This window comes from Buteo buteo, chromosome 25, assembly GCF_964188355.1.
Source record: "Buteo buteo chromosome 25, bButBut1.hap1.1, whole genome shotgun sequence".
Lineage (NCBI taxonomy): Eukaryota > Metazoa > Chordata > Aves > Accipitriformes > Accipitridae > Buteo > Buteo buteo.
The window spans coordinates 19,864,471-19,883,632 of NC_134195.1; the positions used below are offsets into that span (position 1 = coordinate 19,864,471).

General features: G+C 42.8%; 1 protein-coding gene across 3 annotated transcripts in view; it reads right to left on the minus strand.

Annotated features, from left to right (window-relative positions):
* Window positions 1-19,162, minus strand: part of GPM6B (glycoprotein M6B) — a 113,335-nt gene that overhangs the window by 47,557 nt on the left and 46,616 nt on the right. Inside the window, exon 1 of one of the 3 annotated variants that reach the window (XM_075057541.1) lies at window positions 18,529-18,583. The exons of the other annotated variants lie outside the window; for them this stretch is intronic. Within the exon in view, the coding sequence (XP_074913642.1) occupies window positions 18,529-18,568 (40 nt within the window). The 5' untranslated portion in view covers window positions 18,569-18,583. Of the gene's footprint in view, window positions 1-18,528; window positions 18,584-19,162 lie in introns of those variants that run through there. 3 annotated transcript variants of the gene reach the window in all.

A 19,162-nucleotide genomic window follows, 5' to 3' on the forward strand; every position in this document is an offset into this window, starting at 1 on the left:
TTCACTGGATTCAGACCAACGATGAATACACAGCACATGCTGCCATCCACTGTGGCGTTCTGGCACAGGGCAGCACCCTACCAACAATGGCACCACTCTTCCTTTCAAAAAGCCCCAGAAAGAGCACTCTGTATTCTCATGCAATGAGATGGGCTTTTACAACTTGGATCACTACAGGGTATTGAACACTGACAGTATTCCTAACAAAGGTTCGCTTGCTTTTTCTTAGATCTCAACAGGTATGTATGATATCTAAGCTAAAATAAGCCATCCTCATTACATTCATTTTGGCATCATGAGTCACTATCTTGCTGAAACAGAACTATCTTCTCACGTCCACATTGAGTAAGTGCTATTAACTTTTCCAGTATCCCACCTACTGCTATTTTCTTCTGTGCAAGTGCACAACATAGTTCTATCTCAGAATATGCTTCATGCTACAGCTTTCAGTGAGAAGAGAAAGCCACAGAATATGTTAAGGACATACTATGCCTGCTCCTGCAGGCAGAAATAGCTTCTGGCCTTCTATATTAATCTCATGAAAAAACAAACCCCAAAACTACCGGCACTCAAACAGAGATTGATTTGCTATGAAGCGGGACAAGTCCCTCAGGTCTCCTTTCCTGTCTTTTTAACTCAGTCTAACAAAATTGACTTCCTGGATCATTACTATTTTTACTACTTTCTAAACACTGCCCTGGCTTGGGGAATCTGGCTGAAGGTATCAAATTAAGGCAGAGGTGATTTTCGGTCTTCTCAGGGTATGGTAGAAATTCGCTAGTCTAGTATTTCTGCTCTAAACATGAGAGCCCCAGCACTCGTTCAGACACACACCCACACGTTAAAGAAAAAAAGTATCCTAGGCTCTCAAGGCTGCCCTGGGACAGAGGAACAGGGCCCCATAAAATAGAAAACTCCTTTCAAGCCAAAGCTGGAGAGCTGGGAACACCAAATACTGGAGGTGGGCCACTGGCCACATCATGACCAAGATCGGGAGAGCGATTCAAGTAGGCACAGAGCAGGGTGAGATGAGAAGGAAGGGCTTCCTCACATTTCATCCTACGCATCCTACTCCATCCTAGTCGGAGTGCGGTGCCTGGACAGAGCCCATCATTCACAGCACTGAAGATCCTTCATGGGATGGATCCACAGGTATCCTTCATGGTCCCAGCCATGCTGCACAAGCTGATCCCAGACTGGGGTAGAATACCCTATGTCCTGCTACAGAGGGGCTTCCTCATGGAGATGTACCTCTGAAGCGTAACAACTTGAGAAACACTCAACTGCCTGCATGCTTAAAAACACACAAACAAACATACAATCCCTTCTCTCCATGAAAGCCACACTCCTCTTTCCTTTCTACCTATGCTATACCTGTAATATAGCATCACCACAGGTGTTGACAAAATTTCATCTCTCTCCTAAATATTTCAAAGAGAAAGGGTTTAGAGCTTCATACACCCCCCCCACACCCCCCAATTAATGCAAGATGTAGCAACCAAGTATGTGAGATGCCCTACAGAAGTCAAGTGTAATTTTCCCACAGTTTTGAATCATCCGATGTAGTGTTAGACATGCTGGTCCATCCTGATAACTATTGTTTGAGATTTTTCCTCAGGACACAAAATACCTACTAACAATACATAGAGGGTCCCACTTTCCACCCCTACAAGTTGAAGCACTGTTATGAATATGCTGTGCAAATAAGCCCTGTGCAATCTCATGAAAAAAAGAAATCACACACCTAAAGCTGAGTGGATATTCAGAACTGCAACAGAGAGGGAAGACATAAAAGCAGCTATTTCCATCTTAAAATATTTGTAATTTCTACTACACAACTTGTCATTTTCTTTTCAAAAAGGCTTTGCTTCTCAGCACTGGTGTAAACCCTAAATTTAGAGACACGTGAAAAGAATTTCTATTCCTCTACAGTAAGCATTACAGAAGGAGCTTCTGCCTCCACCTCTCCTTTGGACCACATTTCAGCCTGAATTTAACCTTTCTTTGCTACACAGAATAGTTGATGTGCATGTAAGTGAATGAGATTAGAGGGGAAAGCGTGGTTTTGCTTGGAAACATGCCATTACAACACAGTGTTGGAGAATGAAGTACATAAGCCGAATAGATGGTCCTTTTTTGTTTGCAGAGATACTTCACAAATGTAGGACAGGTGTATTACCCTTTTTAATGCACAAACTAGGCCAGAAAAATTGCTTTCACAAACACTAAAATCACTTTATTGATCTTTCACAGCATGTGCCTAGATTTCCAGATGGACTCTAACTACAGGGGTCAATTAAATACAACAGATATCTTTAAACATACCGAATTATCCGAACAGAAAATGTTTACAAACAAAATAGGTTATGGATGCGTGCTACATCTTTCAGGTGCAGGAAAGCTACTTTCAAGTTATCCCCAAGGAACAGTTCAGTAATACTTCTCTGAATTTTTAGCTAAGCTACTTCTTTCTTTCACGTACCATTTGTGAAACTTTACAGAAGTTTCCTAAACTCTTCATGCTAATTAGATTCTAATCCAATTAACCAGATGTGGGCAGTCATTAGTACTCTTTGCAATAAGGACTTGCAATTCAAAAAAAAAAAAAAAAAAAAAAAACACCCCAACCCAAAACCTCCCCCAAAAACCAAAAATGAAGTTGTTTCAGTTGCTCCTTGGCAAGGGAGCGCTCTGCAGCATTTTGCTCTGACAAAAGTTATCAGCCAGGGACTGAAGTGAGCATCAAAGGTTACATTTCTACCTTATACCAAGTTTCTCCTCTCAACAGCTTTTGTTATCATTTACCACTTACTTATGCTTTTGCCTAAATGCAACATCAAAAGCATGAACTGTTTTCAGCTGCAACAGCAGTATTTTACCTCTTACCAATTTATTCGACAATGTTCCTTTTTAGAGAGGATTTTACGGAGTCAGAGGCAAATGGAAATGCAGTTTTAAAACTGAGATGGTTAAGACTTATACTGTACTTAGGAAATATCGATGCAGCAGGGACAATAACTAGAAACTATGACATTACATTTAAACACTGGTACCCAATACTTACTCATTAGTGTCCTTCTGGAATTCTGCTCCTTTTAAGAAGTTTCGTTCTTTTGCCTTCAAAATAGCTATGATTTGCTAATACACGATATGCCTTAAACCCCCTCTGACAAGCTCTACTGACACAGTCATATTTTTCCCACTTGCATTTTCACATCATTTGAATGCATGCATTGTCAGCCTCCTCTGCCTCCACCTCTCCTTTCCCACATTATGTGCAGCACCCATTTGTTTCAGATTATAAAAAGCACTAGTGGATTCTGAAGCCACTAAAAAGAAGTAGCCAGCATATGGGATCTGTGGGAAATTTGATCTGGTAAGTAAAATAAGACTCAACTTTAGAATTAATTGGTAAATAGGAGAGAAGTTTCAAATATTATTACTATTGGATGGGTTGCATTTTCCTTTTAAAGTTATACAGAAGAACTGTGGCCACTGCCCTTGCAGAAAACTGAAAAAAAAAAAAAGGTCTTTTTTTTTTTTTTTTTTTTTTTTTAGGAACGAGGCAGATGGCCCTGGCTTCAAATATAGAAGGCCTTCCTACACAGAACAGAGGTGCTGGCACATGATACACGGGTAGGATTTTTCTGGGTACTTTCCCGGGAATATGTGCACCCAAGAGGTGAAATAGCAGGATAAGAGAGAAAAGAGGGGGAAAAAAACAAAGCTGAGAAGGAAGAGGGAAGAAGGAATCACCAAAGCAGCAGGCTCAGAAGGCACGGTGACACCACGTTTGTGACAGAGGAAAATGCAAAAAGCATAGCTTTCTGAGCAGATGGGGAGTGCAAGTGTACCTTTACATGGGGATTCAGATTACCACGTTGATCGTTATTTCTGAATGACTAAAGGGGACTTGAGATGGTGAGCAAAGAAACGACTTCAGTTCAGAAGCAGGAGGTGGCAGAGCTCCGTCAGGCTCCATCCACCTCCCACGAGTGGGAAAGCAGTGCTGCCAGTCCCGCAAGCAGGCAGGGTCGTGCCCAACCCACAGTGGGTTTCCCTGTCACTGGACCACTTCGGGAACCCAAACTGGAGACTCTCCCATCCAAGCAGCAACTACCAGCAGTCGCCTTCTCGCTCACGATCTTCCTCCCCTGTCGCCTGCCATGGCCACGGAGTCGCTTTCTTTGTCTCCCTCCCAAATAACTCCTCCTGCTTTCAGCCTGTCCTTAATCCTCCAGGAAACCTCACTCTCCCGAGAAGAAGAGTGCTTCTGTACGTAATCTCCAGACAGCAGCTGTGACCCCGGCACCCAGAAAGGGGATCATTGTGCAGAACCGTGGTATCAGGGATGAACTTCCCCTCTCCCCCCACCCGCCACCATTTATTTAAGGGCCGCTGGAAGCGCAGCTAGTTTATGCGCACACGCTGCCAGCTGCGATTTTCGCCAGCAGCTGTGGGGTGCTTGTCCCTTTGCCCTCGTTGCAGGCTACCCTCAGAATCTGCACAACCATCTACTTTATTATTTTTAATTTCACATTTTAAGGGATAGGACTTCCCACCTGCCAACAGAAGGAGGACTTGTTTTTTGCGTTCAGTCCTCGAGGCTACAACAGTATTACTGAAAAGTCACTTTGTCCATTTTTAATATCCAGAAATACTGAACAGCTGTGGTTTCTCGTAGTCCTTTTGTGTAAGAGTGGCTCAGAGACAATACTAAATTCAAGGCTGCCAAGGCTCAGACCTGAAGTGCCTGAAAAAAAAATGCCTTTTTTTTTTTTTCTTTTTTCTCTTTTCACACTTTATACTAGTTCTCCAGACACACTATCCTACCAGCACCAGTCAGTAAAGCAACAGGTGTTACTTTAAGGCAGAAGAATTTGAACAACGTAATTCTTCATGGCAGGTTTATCAACCTTTTAGCACACTCAGCTTTTATTATTCTGACATGAGATAAACTTACATAACAGCACAGAACGTACTAATTTATAGGCTAACAACATGAATGTCAAGTTCGGGATGCTGCACTTTTGTTTCAGACTGTGGATATTTCCCATACTGCTAAGAGAGGCATATGCTGCGCAAACACTTTTAAAAGCATCCAAGTGGAATTCAATATATTGAAAGAAGCTAAAGTACTCTGGAGTGATTAATAAACATGCTTCAGCAGAATGGCACAGAAGGATAATTAAGGACTAAACGCACAGAGATACTGAGACAACTAAAATCTTTCCAATTTCTTCTGCAATTGATCAGAAAAGCCCACTTGCCCATTGATGGTGTACAGGTGGATGTAAAAGTGGTTCCAGATCACTGCAAGTAACTACAAACCTTCCCATGTTCTAATACAAATCATCACTTCCAGAGGATTTAAGTGCTCCTGTTTGGAGACAGTGAAGATTTATGTGGCCATGAAGCTGAACAATACCCCTTCTCTGCCTCCTTCCTTGCCTAATGTTTCTCCCTCATGTGCAGAAGAGCGCTGGAAGCCATCCACCCAAGAGCTAGTCTCTGGCAGAGTAAGAGTCAGAGCAAAAATGGTATTAGAAAGACAAAATTGTCTGAAATGGCAAAAATGCCAGGGGAAAAAATCGCCAAGACTTCTTAGTTTTCCAAAATTAGCCTGTTTGACCTATCCTTCATCCCAGAGGATGAATACAAAACACCTCAAGGACAAAGAAGTGCCTTTTTTCCTCCAGCTCAAGAAAGGTTTTCCAGACTCTGCCTATGCAATCCAAGGCATCATCTCCACACTGAAACAATGCAGCTCTGGTGAAAGGTAAATGGTCACCGTTCATCTTACCGAACCGGATCACGGCAAAACTATTCTCTTTGCTCTGGTCCTTCCCAAAGTCTCCTATTCACTCCTTGAACTACTGTTGATAATGAAGTCCTCAAGCAGAAAAGAAAAACAACCAAAAAGCACTCACAGTACTTTCTCAAAGGCTGAGACAGATTTCCAGAAGGGATTTTATACTGAACTATTTGCCCATCATTAAAACACACCTTCCCTTCCCTCCTTGGAGGGAATTATACTTAAAAAAGGTACATGCATGTACACATTCCCGCTAGCTTTGGCACACCTCTTCATGATTTGTGGACCTGGTGATGAAAGACGCTTTGCTAGCATGGGCTGGAGAAAAGCTCCCAGCTGTAACTCCATGTCTGGTTTAACCCCAGACAGCAACTAAGCACCACACAGCCACTCACTCACCCCCAACCAGTGGGACGGGGGAGAGAATCATGAAAAAAGTGAAACTCATGGGTTGAGATAAAGACAGTTTAATAGCACAGAAAGGAAGAAAAAAAATAATACAATAGCAACAATAATAAAGTAAGGATTGGAATATACAAAACAACTGATGCACAATGTAATTGCTCACCACTCACCGACCAATGCCCAGTTAGTCCCCAGGGCAGTGATCTGCACCCACCCAGGCCAACTCCCCCCAGTTTATATACTGGGCATGACATCCCATGGTATGGAATATCCCTTTGGCCAGTTTGGGTCAGCTGTCCTGGCTGCGTCCCCCTTCCAACTTCTTGTGCCCCTCCAGCCTTCTTGCTGGCTGGGCATGAGAAGCTGAAAGATCCTTGACTTAATCTAAACACTACTTAGGAACAACTGAAAACACCAGTGTGTTATCAACACTATTCTCATACTAAATCCAAAATATAACACTACACCAGCTATTAGAAATAAAATTAACTCTAATCCAGCTGAGACCAGGACACTGCACATAGGTGAGCCCTTCCCACTCACGCCTGCTCCCTTCTCTCTTGAAAGAGAAGCACTTGCTTATACGCTCTCTGCATGCTAGCGCTGCATACATAGGCTGCTCTGAGTAGCCAAGCATTTATGCAACGATCCAGCCCTTGTACAGATGAGGTGCCTCCAACCAGTCAACAGGCTGAGGACCCCGTCCCACAGTGACAAAACACTGCAGGCAGCAATGGGCCATGAATATTCATATATTGCTATATTTGTTCATGTATCATCAGTGAGCATCAGTGCTACTTCAGGTGGTTGGCACCAGCACCGCCTTCCTCATCAAGTGCTTTGCAGTGAGTAAGCAGCTCTGAGGCAGATATGTAATCACTGCAGATGCTGTTTGCCTGTCTTCCGTGTCTACATGAGTGAACATACGGCCTTCTAGCACAAGGCCAGCTTATACAGTCATTAATTAGATATAATTTCAGCCTGTTCAACATGTCGGATACAAAAATCTGTCCTCTGGCAGGAACAGCCCCTGTACTGTAGAAACTTTCTCTCTTTGTGAATTGCCTCATCTCATGAGGAAGAGGTAATTCCTTTGCCTGTGAGAAGATAAACTTCTGTTCATTACAAATGCAGGTACAGCAGTGTAAACACACCTGAACTTGCCAGTGGGTTTCTTCTCACTTTTTCTACTTCTCACCACAAGCAGAAGACGGGTGGTCCCCCCTCTCCCTCCAGCATGCGATACCCAAGATATTCTCCAAAAGCACCATCACAGCCCAGCAAGGCGTTATGATGCCAGCAATTCAGTCCTGCTGCCAGGCTTAGAGAGCTAGTCACCAAACTCAAGGACAGCTCGTGGAAGTAATCATCCCATATGTAGACATACCTCATGCCTCTGCATCGCAAAGTGGACTTAGTGAATTGTTGGCGTTTGCCTGTTTTTGAATAATCAGAAAGAGGATTAATTAAGGCTGAAGACCCAGAGAAGTTGGTATGTAAAATACATTTTCGGTAAAAGAAGGTAAAATTTTGCTCTGATTGTTTCTCACTGTTTCATTTCCTCACACAGCAACACTAAACAGCAGAAGACACATACACAGCCCCAGACTGAGCTGCTACTCAGAAGTAACCAGAGCTCATGAGAACCTCACTGGGGTTTCCTCATCAACCCACGTGTGAAAGAGGACTTTAAGTCATGCTCTCTTCCTTCATCCCTCACAGCACCATGCCGAAGTTTGCAACAGAGCACCGTTTGCAGGAAAGCACAGCAAATTCATGGAGCTTGTGAGAATTTCCTAAGATCACATGAGGTGCAAACTGCCAGTTTATAAGGTGAAAGACCTGGCCTACAGGCGTAGCCTGGAGTTAGTGGGGGAGAGGACCTTCCATGTGAAATGTGGGGAGTTTTCAGCAAAGCAAAGCAGGTACGTAACAGAAAGGAGTGAGGATTTAACAGCAACAACAAAAAAGGCATTTGAGGAATAGCATCCAATTCAATTACTCTTCTTTGATGGTACTGAGCTATTCCTGAATTACTATAAAAGAATTTTTTAACTTCTCTTAGTAGCTCTTGATTAGACACCAGTTACAGAACAAAGAGACACCAACAATAGTGGCCCTTCAAAATAGTGATGGGTAGAGGTACTTTTCTGTAGAAACAGATGGGCAACAAAATCTTCCCTTTAGAAGCTATCTGGTTCACTGGTTTCCCCTTGAACCCTGTAATGTTTGCATATGCTTATTTTTAGCTGAACAAATAAACTGCCTTGAAAGTGCGTTGAACCTCTCTTTCATGTGAACCCTGCCAGCTTTACTGAATTGTTTTGCTAGAGATACAAGTCTCTCAGACCTGAGGAGTCACAAATTACATATATCTACTGATTATAATGAGAGGAAACTAATTCTAACGTCTTTGTTGTGTTTCATTGCAATGGATTATTTTTTAAGACTGACTTCCAGCAGATTCTCAGTGTTAGTAGAAGAGTTATATTTTAAATACCTACGGTATATGAATAATGCTGTGCTAATGTAGTACATTCATCCTTTCTCAATTCCTGCTTTCCAACTGATTAGGATTTACTTAGTAGTCACTATTTTAATATAATTCTTCACTATCAACTTCTGAAGTTGGGAATCACTGCCAGCTGATCACTGTTGGCAAGCGTAGGTATCTTCCTCATGCCTCTCTCCAGATAAGGCATCTTCAAGCAGGAACAAGGCAGGACTTAGTGGTCTATGTACATACAATATAAGATTCCTTATTATTAGTTATTTTTACATCCATAGACTATATCAAGATCTCTACAAACTGAGGAGTTCAAGGTTTGTTTGACATCTTTGCCATCTCTATCCCTTTCTGAAAAGAAAGTTGCAAAGAGTGATGACAACAAGCTGGCAATGAAGAATCGCTGAACATAGTTGATATTCACGTAGAAGGCTCTAGAGAAAGATTTGGCACCTGGAGATCTCAGTCTGGCAGCTAATAGGCTGGAGACAAATCACTGAACCGGCCCAATAGCTGGTGATAAAGTCTATAGTAGGTCAGGGTGTCGCAAGACAGGTAGGGGGACAAGACTGACTGCAACATCAGAAGATAACTTTCTTATTGGCACTGAATTGGAGGTAATATGTACCACATAGAGACTCGCCAAGCTAGACAGAATCTGGTACTCCTAAAACCTACAAGACATACGCTTAAATAGTACTGCAAAGTAGTGAAGAAAATGAAGAGAAAAGATTCGGAGGGCGAGAGATTTCAGTTTCCCTCTCAACATTTGCATGGTCTACATTTTGCATCTCAAAGCATGTGCACCTGCCATGAGAGGAGCAGAGTCCTTAGGAGGTCGGGTTTGGGAAAAGGGGACACCTAAATCAGCATGAGGTCAGCACCCATTTGGGTGTAAAGGATGATGACATTCAGCTCTGACAGTGGTGAAAGGGCACTAGCCCCAAACTGGCACAGTCTAAGCAAAGAGAAGAAAGGCTTGCTGGACAACAGGAATATAAAAGCAGACAAATTTTCCATCTATAACCTTGGTGAGTCCAGCAGAAGCTACTCTCAAGTAGTGAAGTGTGCAGCTTCAAACAAGTCAGAACTGTTAACAGAAAATATTACATGATTTAGTAAGCTGCTTCTAAAAGTTTCCTGAAGAGTGGAACTTAACTGCACTTAAACACCTCCAAGATCTAGTCTTGCCCATTTTTCTCCACAGGGCACTGATCTGGATTTCTGTTCTGTATTTTCTTTCGTTTCCTCTGATGCCCAAACAAATGCTCTGCTAAAACAGATTATAATGTGCATCATCCATTCCTGTGGTGAAAAGGCTATGAAGCAAGCCCACATCTCCTTCCACTGCCAAAACCACTTAGACATTTTGGCAATGTTGGACACATTCTTTATGTTAACTGGCAGCTACTGTCTGACAGCTGTTCAGCAGCCTATCTGAAAAAAACCTGATGGCCTCACTCCAGTTCCTGACAGACTTATTCCAGATACAAAGCTTCCAGATTATTATAGCCCGCAAGACTTCATCCAGCAAGTCCTCCATCATCTAACTGTCTTCTACCTTTGCTACAAAGCTCTACCATTTCTTCCGGAGAAAGACAGCTAATCTGATGTCTTTAAAGACTTGGCCAGATGGGGAACCTACCAAATTTATGGCTTAGTTCTTTCATAAATGAATCATCAGCATAATAGAGTATTACTTATTAGTAGCATGCATTTTGTGTTCCAACTTCCAGACATCGAATCTTGTTATGCCATTGCCTTATGAATCAAATCTCTGTCCGCTGGTAGAAGTATTCTCCCCCATAGAGACTGAGCTGGCAACATCTTAACCTTCTCTTGGATCAAAGCAAAAGCTCACTCCCTCACAGCTTTTCTAGACTTACTGTTCTCCTTGCAACTCCTGTGAATCAAACTCTTTCACACAGTACTGAATCTTCACCACTCCTGTAACCAGGGTTCACCTGTGTTCCTTTATTGAGCACTCTACGCTGAGACCTCATGTTCCGTTAACCACCACAAACCGTACGTGCCTCTCCAACTGCAGTTCTTATCCCTCTTGGATTGTGACCTACATTTGGTTTCTAGATACAATCTCTTTTTCAACTGTATCAATACCCCGTGTTCATCAACAGTCTGTCTTCATCACCTATGGCTGGTTGAATTAATTTTAAAAAAGGCTTACCTCTAAACCTAAATGATCACCCCTAAACCTAACACTAAACCTAACCCTAACCAAGATTTTCTTATGCATTTTTTTTCTTTATTGGTTAAGAAGAATGTAACAGTCACCCTTAAATAGACTCGTTGCAGGTCAGGTACTCCAGGGACAGCTAACATTAAATTAATTACTTTTCCACTTCTAGGGGTGATGGGAGGGAGGGAAAAAAATCTGGGTATTGCTTTCTGAGTCACAGCTACAAAGATTTTCATCTCAGCTCAGAAGTGTGACAGTTTTAAATGGCTTCTGCAACTTTGCGCACTGTAGAAGATACATCTCAACACTACTTGGCTGAGTCCTTCCCAGACAAAAAATGACTCTTCAGAAGCATCTCAAAACAAGAAACTTTGTTTTTCAGTGAACATCACCTAGTGCTTCCTAAGGCCTGTACTCTTCCCCAAGTCACCTACCACTTTAAAAAAATAAGCGAAAGGACACCAAGATGCACAACGTAACAGGAAACCAAATTCTCTCACCTATCCCCTTCCAGCCTGGACCACACACCTACCTCATTTAGAGGTTCTTTGACACCAATGGGCCAGAATTTCTATGGACCCTCAACAGGATAGTACTGACACATCTGTGTTAAAAACTAAGATATCTGAATTAATTAGTTACTTCAGAACAGCAAGAAAGGAAACATCTAGAATAGAGAGCACAACATTTTCTGGAAGCCATGTTTATTTTCTGCTGAAACATTTAAAGTTAGTTAATGCCAAGGAATTTTCCCTTTCTGGCCTGTTGGGTTGGAAAGCATCTACAATACCATGTCTTTTTGCTCATCTTGAATCCCTCTGGCAAGAGGCAATCAATATCCTCTCCAATAACCATAAAGTAAATCAAGAGGCTTACAGAGGATTAGAACTGGATATCCCTGCTACTTTATGTGTTTAGTTTAAGCCATGTGAAAACTTAACATTTAAACATGTTTTGAAACAAGTGCTTACTTGGAAAAAGTCCTGGAGTTTTGCTGGGAGGAGACAGGTGTTTGAAATCACTGCTATTTGTTTTTCTCAGCATTCAGGGACTAGTGCTCTGAGACTGGATTCTTCTAAACTGGTCCTGGCAAAGGGTCTATACTAGGGAAAGTAAAGCTATACAGTACTTTAAACTTACTATTTTCATTCACCAACACATTTTTACGCACATAATGAAAATCAATCCTGGGCATACCTCTTCACAGCTACTTACGGCATGACAATCCTCAGACAGTTGCCAAGAAGGAAAGTACACACACCCTCCACCATTTCATGGCTGCAGGATGATACCCTGAACGCGCAGCAGCTTGCTGCACCGGACCCCTGGCCTCTAGCTGCTCACTGACTAGTTGCTGCTGTAGACTGCTGACCTCTACCAAGACCACCTCCCTCCATTTCTTTGCAGTTGTCACCAATCATACAGAAAAAACAATCATTTAATAGAAGAACAAACTCGTGCAATACCATAGATATTTGCACATACAGTGAAGATTAATTTTACAGAATCATAGAATAATTTAGGTTGGGAGGGATTCATGGTGGTTTCTAGTTCAACACCCTGGCCAAAGCAGGGTCAATTAAAGCAGATTGCTCATGGCTTTGTCCAGTTCCATATTGAGTATCTCCAAGGAAGGAGTGTCCACAGCCTCCCCGGGCAACCTCTTCCAGTGCTTAACCACCCTTACAGGGAAAAAAAGATTTCCTTGGATCTCATTGGAAATTCCTGTGTTCCAGCTTGAGGACATGGTTTCTCATCCTAATACCATGCACCTTCAAGGTAAGCCTGGCTTCTCCAAACCCTTCCATTAGGGCATGAAAGACTACCTACCATACAAAAAAAAAAATAAAAATATATATATACTTGCTTTCTTCCCGCACGTAAAACATGTTAGCCAAATACAAAACTGATACAGTCTTCAAAGCATTTTGCAATCACACAATTTTTATGTAGGAGCTGAAAATATTTGTAAAAAAAAAATACACTTTGAGAGGATGCTTCAGAAAGAGCCCCGTTTAAGGCTTTATTCTGCACATTCACCAATTTCAAAAGAAAACTGACTACTCAGTATTAAAGAAAAAGCAGAGAAGAGGGAGAAAAATTTCCTTTGTTAGTGCCAAAATCTTCAACTCTTTCAAAAAAAAGGAAATCACATCCTGTAGTTCTAAAAGCTGCTGCAAGAACCAACATGGTATTTTTTTCTTCCAGGAAGAAGAAAGTTAGTTTCCCATCAGGCGATCACGGCTGAAACAATTCATCCACATTGTGATTAAATGAAACTTTTAAAATGTACTCAAAAGCTACATTCATTCCTGTAAGGAAGAATGACCTCCCTCATAATGAACTCTGAGGCTGGCAGCCAGCTTACAGAGGTTTTATAATGACCAGTTTTGGCTTCAGAGTAGCTGGTAGCTTCATTTTGCATGTAGCATAGCAGATTTGGGGGCCTGCTGAGACACTGAAGAACTGGACTCAAAAGTTTACAATTGGGGCTTGAAAATGCTATTTTTATGGTAAAGTAATATAATATAAAACTCAAATTTAGATTTTATTTTAATTTCATATCTTCAGATAGGCACTAGAACTTGATTACTTAAGGCAATCTCAAAAGCTATTATTTTAAACTAAGTGTGACATGAGAAGAAAGCTCCTTATATACTAAAGAACATGAGTTGGATCAAGATACAGTTTGCCTCCTAAACTCCTAATCCATGTAAGAACCAAAAGACATTCTACCTGCACCACAGAAAAAGGTCACCTGTAAAGGAAAACTGAGGAAAAACTAAGGCGACGGACAAGACCAAAGGGTTGCACAGATCTCCTGCAAAACGGACGCGCTATGCAAGGAGCACAGGGGGTCCCTCTGCACCCCACCGCTGTGCACCTCTACGCCCAGCACTGCCTTGCTGCTGGTACCACAACAAATTGAACAAGGAAAGATGTATAGCTGCTGTACGTGGCTAACAGCTGCACTTGGTCCATCCTGGCCTAGACAAAGCAGCGGGACAACTTTTAGGTACCTGGCTGAATTCGGTACTTTGAGCTAGGTAGTGAGGCTGTGCAGAAGATGGCTGTTGCATACAGAAGCATGGTCACGCTGCATGACAAGAGAAGAACCTCGGCTCTAAGCTTTTTTGGATCTCAGGCGAGGACTTCTGCACACTCCAGACCCAGGTGCGGAAAACTCTGCCCAAGGAAAACTTCTTGAGAGCCTCTCTTCCGAAACCTGCTGGCCATATGGAACAAAGGCAATGGCTGGGGTGACAGCAGTGGGAGTCATTATGTACAAAGCAAGAACCCACGCATCCGTGTGAGAGTACGGTCCACGTCTGGAGCTCTTCTGCATCCCTCCGTGCCTTTGGTACAACACAGCTCAGGACTAGGAGGAGGGACTGAGCTTGCCCAGAGCTCCAGATTTAAACAGAAGAAAACTCCCTTGGTTTCCCTGCACAAAGATGGGGTCCCACAGGTTTTCTGAATTTAATCGGGAAGGGATTTTCACATTTGTAAACCCAGCCTTAGGTAGCTGAAGCCTGTGCTGGTGTGGGGTTGGGCCTGAAGTTAGTGTACCTTACAATAATACTGCTACAGCACCAGCCTTTGCTTCAGATTCAATTTATCAGACACATTATTGCTGCATAAAATCTAAATAGAACATACAGAGCTCAGACACGTGCCTGCAAATACAATTAAATGCTAAGAGTCCAATAACCATCCTACAGATGGATGCCCAATTGGCAAAGTTGGGAAAGCAGTTTGCTAGTGAAAGACCTCCCTGAACCAAACCTCTGTTCCTTTGGGGTCAACATCAAACCTACAGTCCTCTTCCAGAGACCCTTTTAAAAGGATATGCCTGCTTAATCTTAATTATCAAGCGGGCATTCCATTCATTCAAAAAGGATCAAAACCAAAAGAGCTTTGTTTGCATTCTAATGCTCAATGCCTATGTTTGTGGGACTCCTGGCTAGAATAATATAACCAAGCTAAGAATATAACAGGAGTAAATTGGGAGGGGGATCGACTGGAAGAATTCATACTGACCCATACAGTTTTCATATATTTTTCTCCAGCACACGTTATTGTCAGAGGCACAATGGTAGCATAGGAAGACATGCCCAAATTAGCTTCTCTCTAGCTAGCATAGTTATTAACCACAAGTGTCCTGGTTTCAGCTGGGACTGAGTTAATTGTCTTCCTAGCAGCTGGTATAGTGTTATGTTTTGGATTTAGTATGAGAGTAATGTTGATAACACGCTGGTGTTTTCAGTTGTTCCTAAGCAGTGTTTAGATTAAGTCAAGGATCTTTCAGCTTCTCATGCCCAGCCAGCAAGAAGGCTGGAGGGACACAAGAAGCTGGGAGGGGACACAGCCAGGACAGCTGACCCAAACTGGCCAAAGGGGTATTCCATACCATGGGATGTCATGCCCAGTATATAAACTGGGGGGAGTTGGCTGCAGGGTGCAGATTGCTGTTTGGGAACTAACTGGGCATCGGTCGGTGAGTAATTGCATTGTGCCTCACTTGTTTATTCCAATTCTTTTATTGTTATTGTCATTTTATTATTGTTATTATTATTATTTTCTTCCTTTCTGTCCTATTAAACTGTTCTTACCTTGACCCATGTGTTTTACCTTTTTTTATCCCTGATTCTCTCCCCCATCCCACTTGGGGGGGAAGTGAGTGAGCGGCTGCATGGTGCTTAGTTGCTGGCTGGGGTTAAACCCCAACAACAAGCCAAGACATAAGGAAAGAGATGCAAGGACAAGCTGTATGAATTCAAGTACACGGGCATTTCATCTGAAACAAAAGGCAAAACACCACGATTTCACTGCAGCCCCCATGAAACCAAATCTACTTTGACAAGTCTGACTGGACGCCCCTCAGTCTTGCCTGCACTTTCTCTACAGCCATATCCAGCAACAGGGATGGCCACAGCCCTGCAGGCACACGGTCCTTTCCTCCACTGCCCTGTACATGCATCTGTGTTACTAGTAATAGAGGTAAGCAACATATAGGCCATTTTCTTTCCTCTGTAATTTAAATCTACTTTTGGGCTGCAGCAGCCAGCGTATGTGACACACTTAAGCACTGTAAAAGCTCTAAGACTTAGGCACAATGAACTCAAGGGAAGAATGGTATCCTGCACTAGCGCAAAGTACAGTATGCAATTATGATGACTACAAATATTTTATGCAGAAGATTTACTGGCAAACCTCCACAGGGCCTGTAATCCCTAGCACAATTTCCTGTTCTCTTATTAAAGGAAGGTAACCTTTAGGCAATTGTTTTTTATAAGACGACAGTAATTGCTCATGATAAGGAGCTTAATTAGCGAAAGATAAAGTATTTAATTGAAGAAAATGACAGCAAACTACATTCTGTATAATTCTCAATTTTTCTAATACTTGATAAAATGAAAAAAAGTCTTAAATTTAGCACAAGAAAATATTTTAGAAACATAGGATGGGGATTGGAAAACACTTCCCAGCCAGCTGCAGATAGCTGGACAACAGCGCACACATATTCGACTTTCCCATGGGTCATTTGTGGGTTTCTTCTTGGAAATGGAAGTAACTGTGATATACACAGACTTCTAATGAAATGTTGTAATGGAATCCTTTGTTACCATGTGACTGGGACACTGCATGACCGCATGCTTCGTTTTACTCAGAAACGAAGCCTGAGGAATTTTAATCAAACACAAACGCAACACAACACACAGTGTGGCCAAAAGTAACCTAAGACATCTTGTCTTAAACAAATGCCATCCTAAAAAGTTAGCAGTTTCTAGCCTTGAACAAAAGAACCCCCAAGCCCTACAACACGCAATAAACGGAGAGGCATAGAAATATGAGGATTATGAAGCATGAAGGCAAGGATAGGCAACAACTGCTCCGTGTCTGTAGGTGCTCAGCGTTGCCACAGCAACAAGAGATGGGCTGGAGGAGGCAGAAAGCAGCAAGGAGATATCTAGGACCACATCGCTCACACCCTCCCATCCTGCCGCTCGTACACACCACCAAGTGTTAGCAGTTCTGAGACATCTCAACTGCAGAGGAAAGACCACCAGGAAATATGCAGACCGACGAAAAATAATCATCCACCAAATATTAAGTGGACTTTGCACTGGCTTGACCCCTCTGTAAATACCAGCTCCTGGATCGATTCTAGACACTTCTACCCACCAAAAGCAAAACATAGAAACAGGGCACTGAACAGCACACCTCAGCCAGCAGTTACACATGGATCCCAGCTCTGTGTCAGGCTGAGCTTTTCCTACCAAACCACACCAGTTTGCATATAGGTGCCGTCAGGAGCACACTTGCACAGAGCACCGAGAAGGGTGAGAAGTTGCACCGGAGTGACATCCTAAGCTCTCCCTCAACGAGGAAGACCAAGACGGATGCTTTGAACATAAACATCTACTGGGCAGCCAGTGAAGTGACAGAATACAAACAAGTCACAGCTCCCCAGGTTCTACCCTGCCCCTTAATTACATGTAGAGAGCACACGCTAATGAAACACTTAGGGCTCAATGCCTTTTCAGGTAGAAGCAACTGCTGCTCCAGGGTAACGAAACAGAGTAAAGCCAATCCATGTCTGGAAGCCGAAGCCCTAGGATTAAACAGAAACAAGCCCTAGGATTAAACAGAAACAAGCAAAGGAACTACGTTGTGCATTTGGCTGTAGGGAAAATGTTAAAAACTCCCTTCAAAACAAGAAAGGAAAGTCAGGAACAGCAAAAGGTTAACTCGTCCCAGAGGAGGAGATGACATGCACAAGAGATCCTCACAGCTGATGACTACCTGCAGGGCTGGGAAAGGGAGTGAAACCAGCCTGACATGGGAAAGCACCAAACTTCAGGGAAGTGAAGTCAAAATTATGCAGCTGAGATCTGTTTTTCATTATTTAGATCTTGAATTGGAAAGGTGTGAAAGCACAAGAACAGACCTTAGAGACTTTGGACACTTAGGTCAGGCATGTGCATAGGCCTCATCAGCAAGGTAATTTATGCAGCAATTTATACAATACTCAGTCACCAATAGAAATACCACCATGTTCACTATGTATCATTTATCTGGTGGTCTGGAAAATTAATCTTAGGCACACCCAGAGGTAACAGAAGATGCAGACAAACGTCTCTTCTTGGTCCCACTACGAAGACGTGCTTGCCCTGAAGTGCTCATCACCCCATGTCTAAGCAGGAGGGGTGCTGCTCCCCCAGCTCTGCCACTGCAACCCCGCGGGAGCCAGGGGCTCCGAGACAAGGAGCTGTGCAGACAGCGACGAACATCCGCGTGCTGGTATGTGGCTTGTGTGCAGGGTCCACATCTGCCTCTGCCCAAAGGGAATAAACATTTCATGGAAGCATTTTCTCCAGATGTAAAAGTAGTTTCAAAAGCCAAAGAGAAGCCGGAAACATATCGCTTTGCTGGGCCTGGCCTCAGAGCCTCGTGCGAGACACTCATGGCAAACCTGGGCTCGCGCCAGCAGTTTGAACACAGAGCTTTCTCCTCCTTTCCACAGCAATCAGCTCGAGAGGTTTACATTCACAATCCTAAGCATGCAGGGACACAAAAAAGAAAAGGAATGAGGAAACTAACCTTTAGGAGAGTTATGAAAGGTGGCAGAAAGAATTGGCATCTCATCTGTCCTCCTGCAGAGTCACCAGGTCTCCAAGAAAACGAACTGATCATCTAAGGCAACATGCAAACCTTAAGACAACATGCATTTCGAGCACAGGTACAGGAACAACAATTTCAAAGCACCAAATCCAAGCCCTGCTGAAGCCCAGGTGAGTCCTGTAAGGCTATTAACAGCTAAGTGTGCACACCTGTGAACATCTCAAAGCTCTAGCAAGACTTCGATCTACAACAAATAGAAGAAATCCTGCTCACCTCTGTGTGAAGTTTAATCAGTAAGGGCAGGCAGTCATATAAAGGACAATATTGCGTATGTGTCCAGCTAGTTTTCATTCAGCTGCTTTCTTCTAACTAAACACATTTTGTGTTCATTGGCAACTATCCAGGAAACAGGTCATAGATAAGCACTATTACTAGAAACCACAAGAACGAGACACTTTTGAAATACAGGATAAACATTTCAAGGCCCAGTTATAGCACATGTGCATGCACATGTACACAGATATGAAGAAATTATTTGTTTAGGGACTAATCAGAAGTAGTCAATAACATCTACACAGCACTCAGCTGGACTGAGTGCTTTCCAATTCCCCTC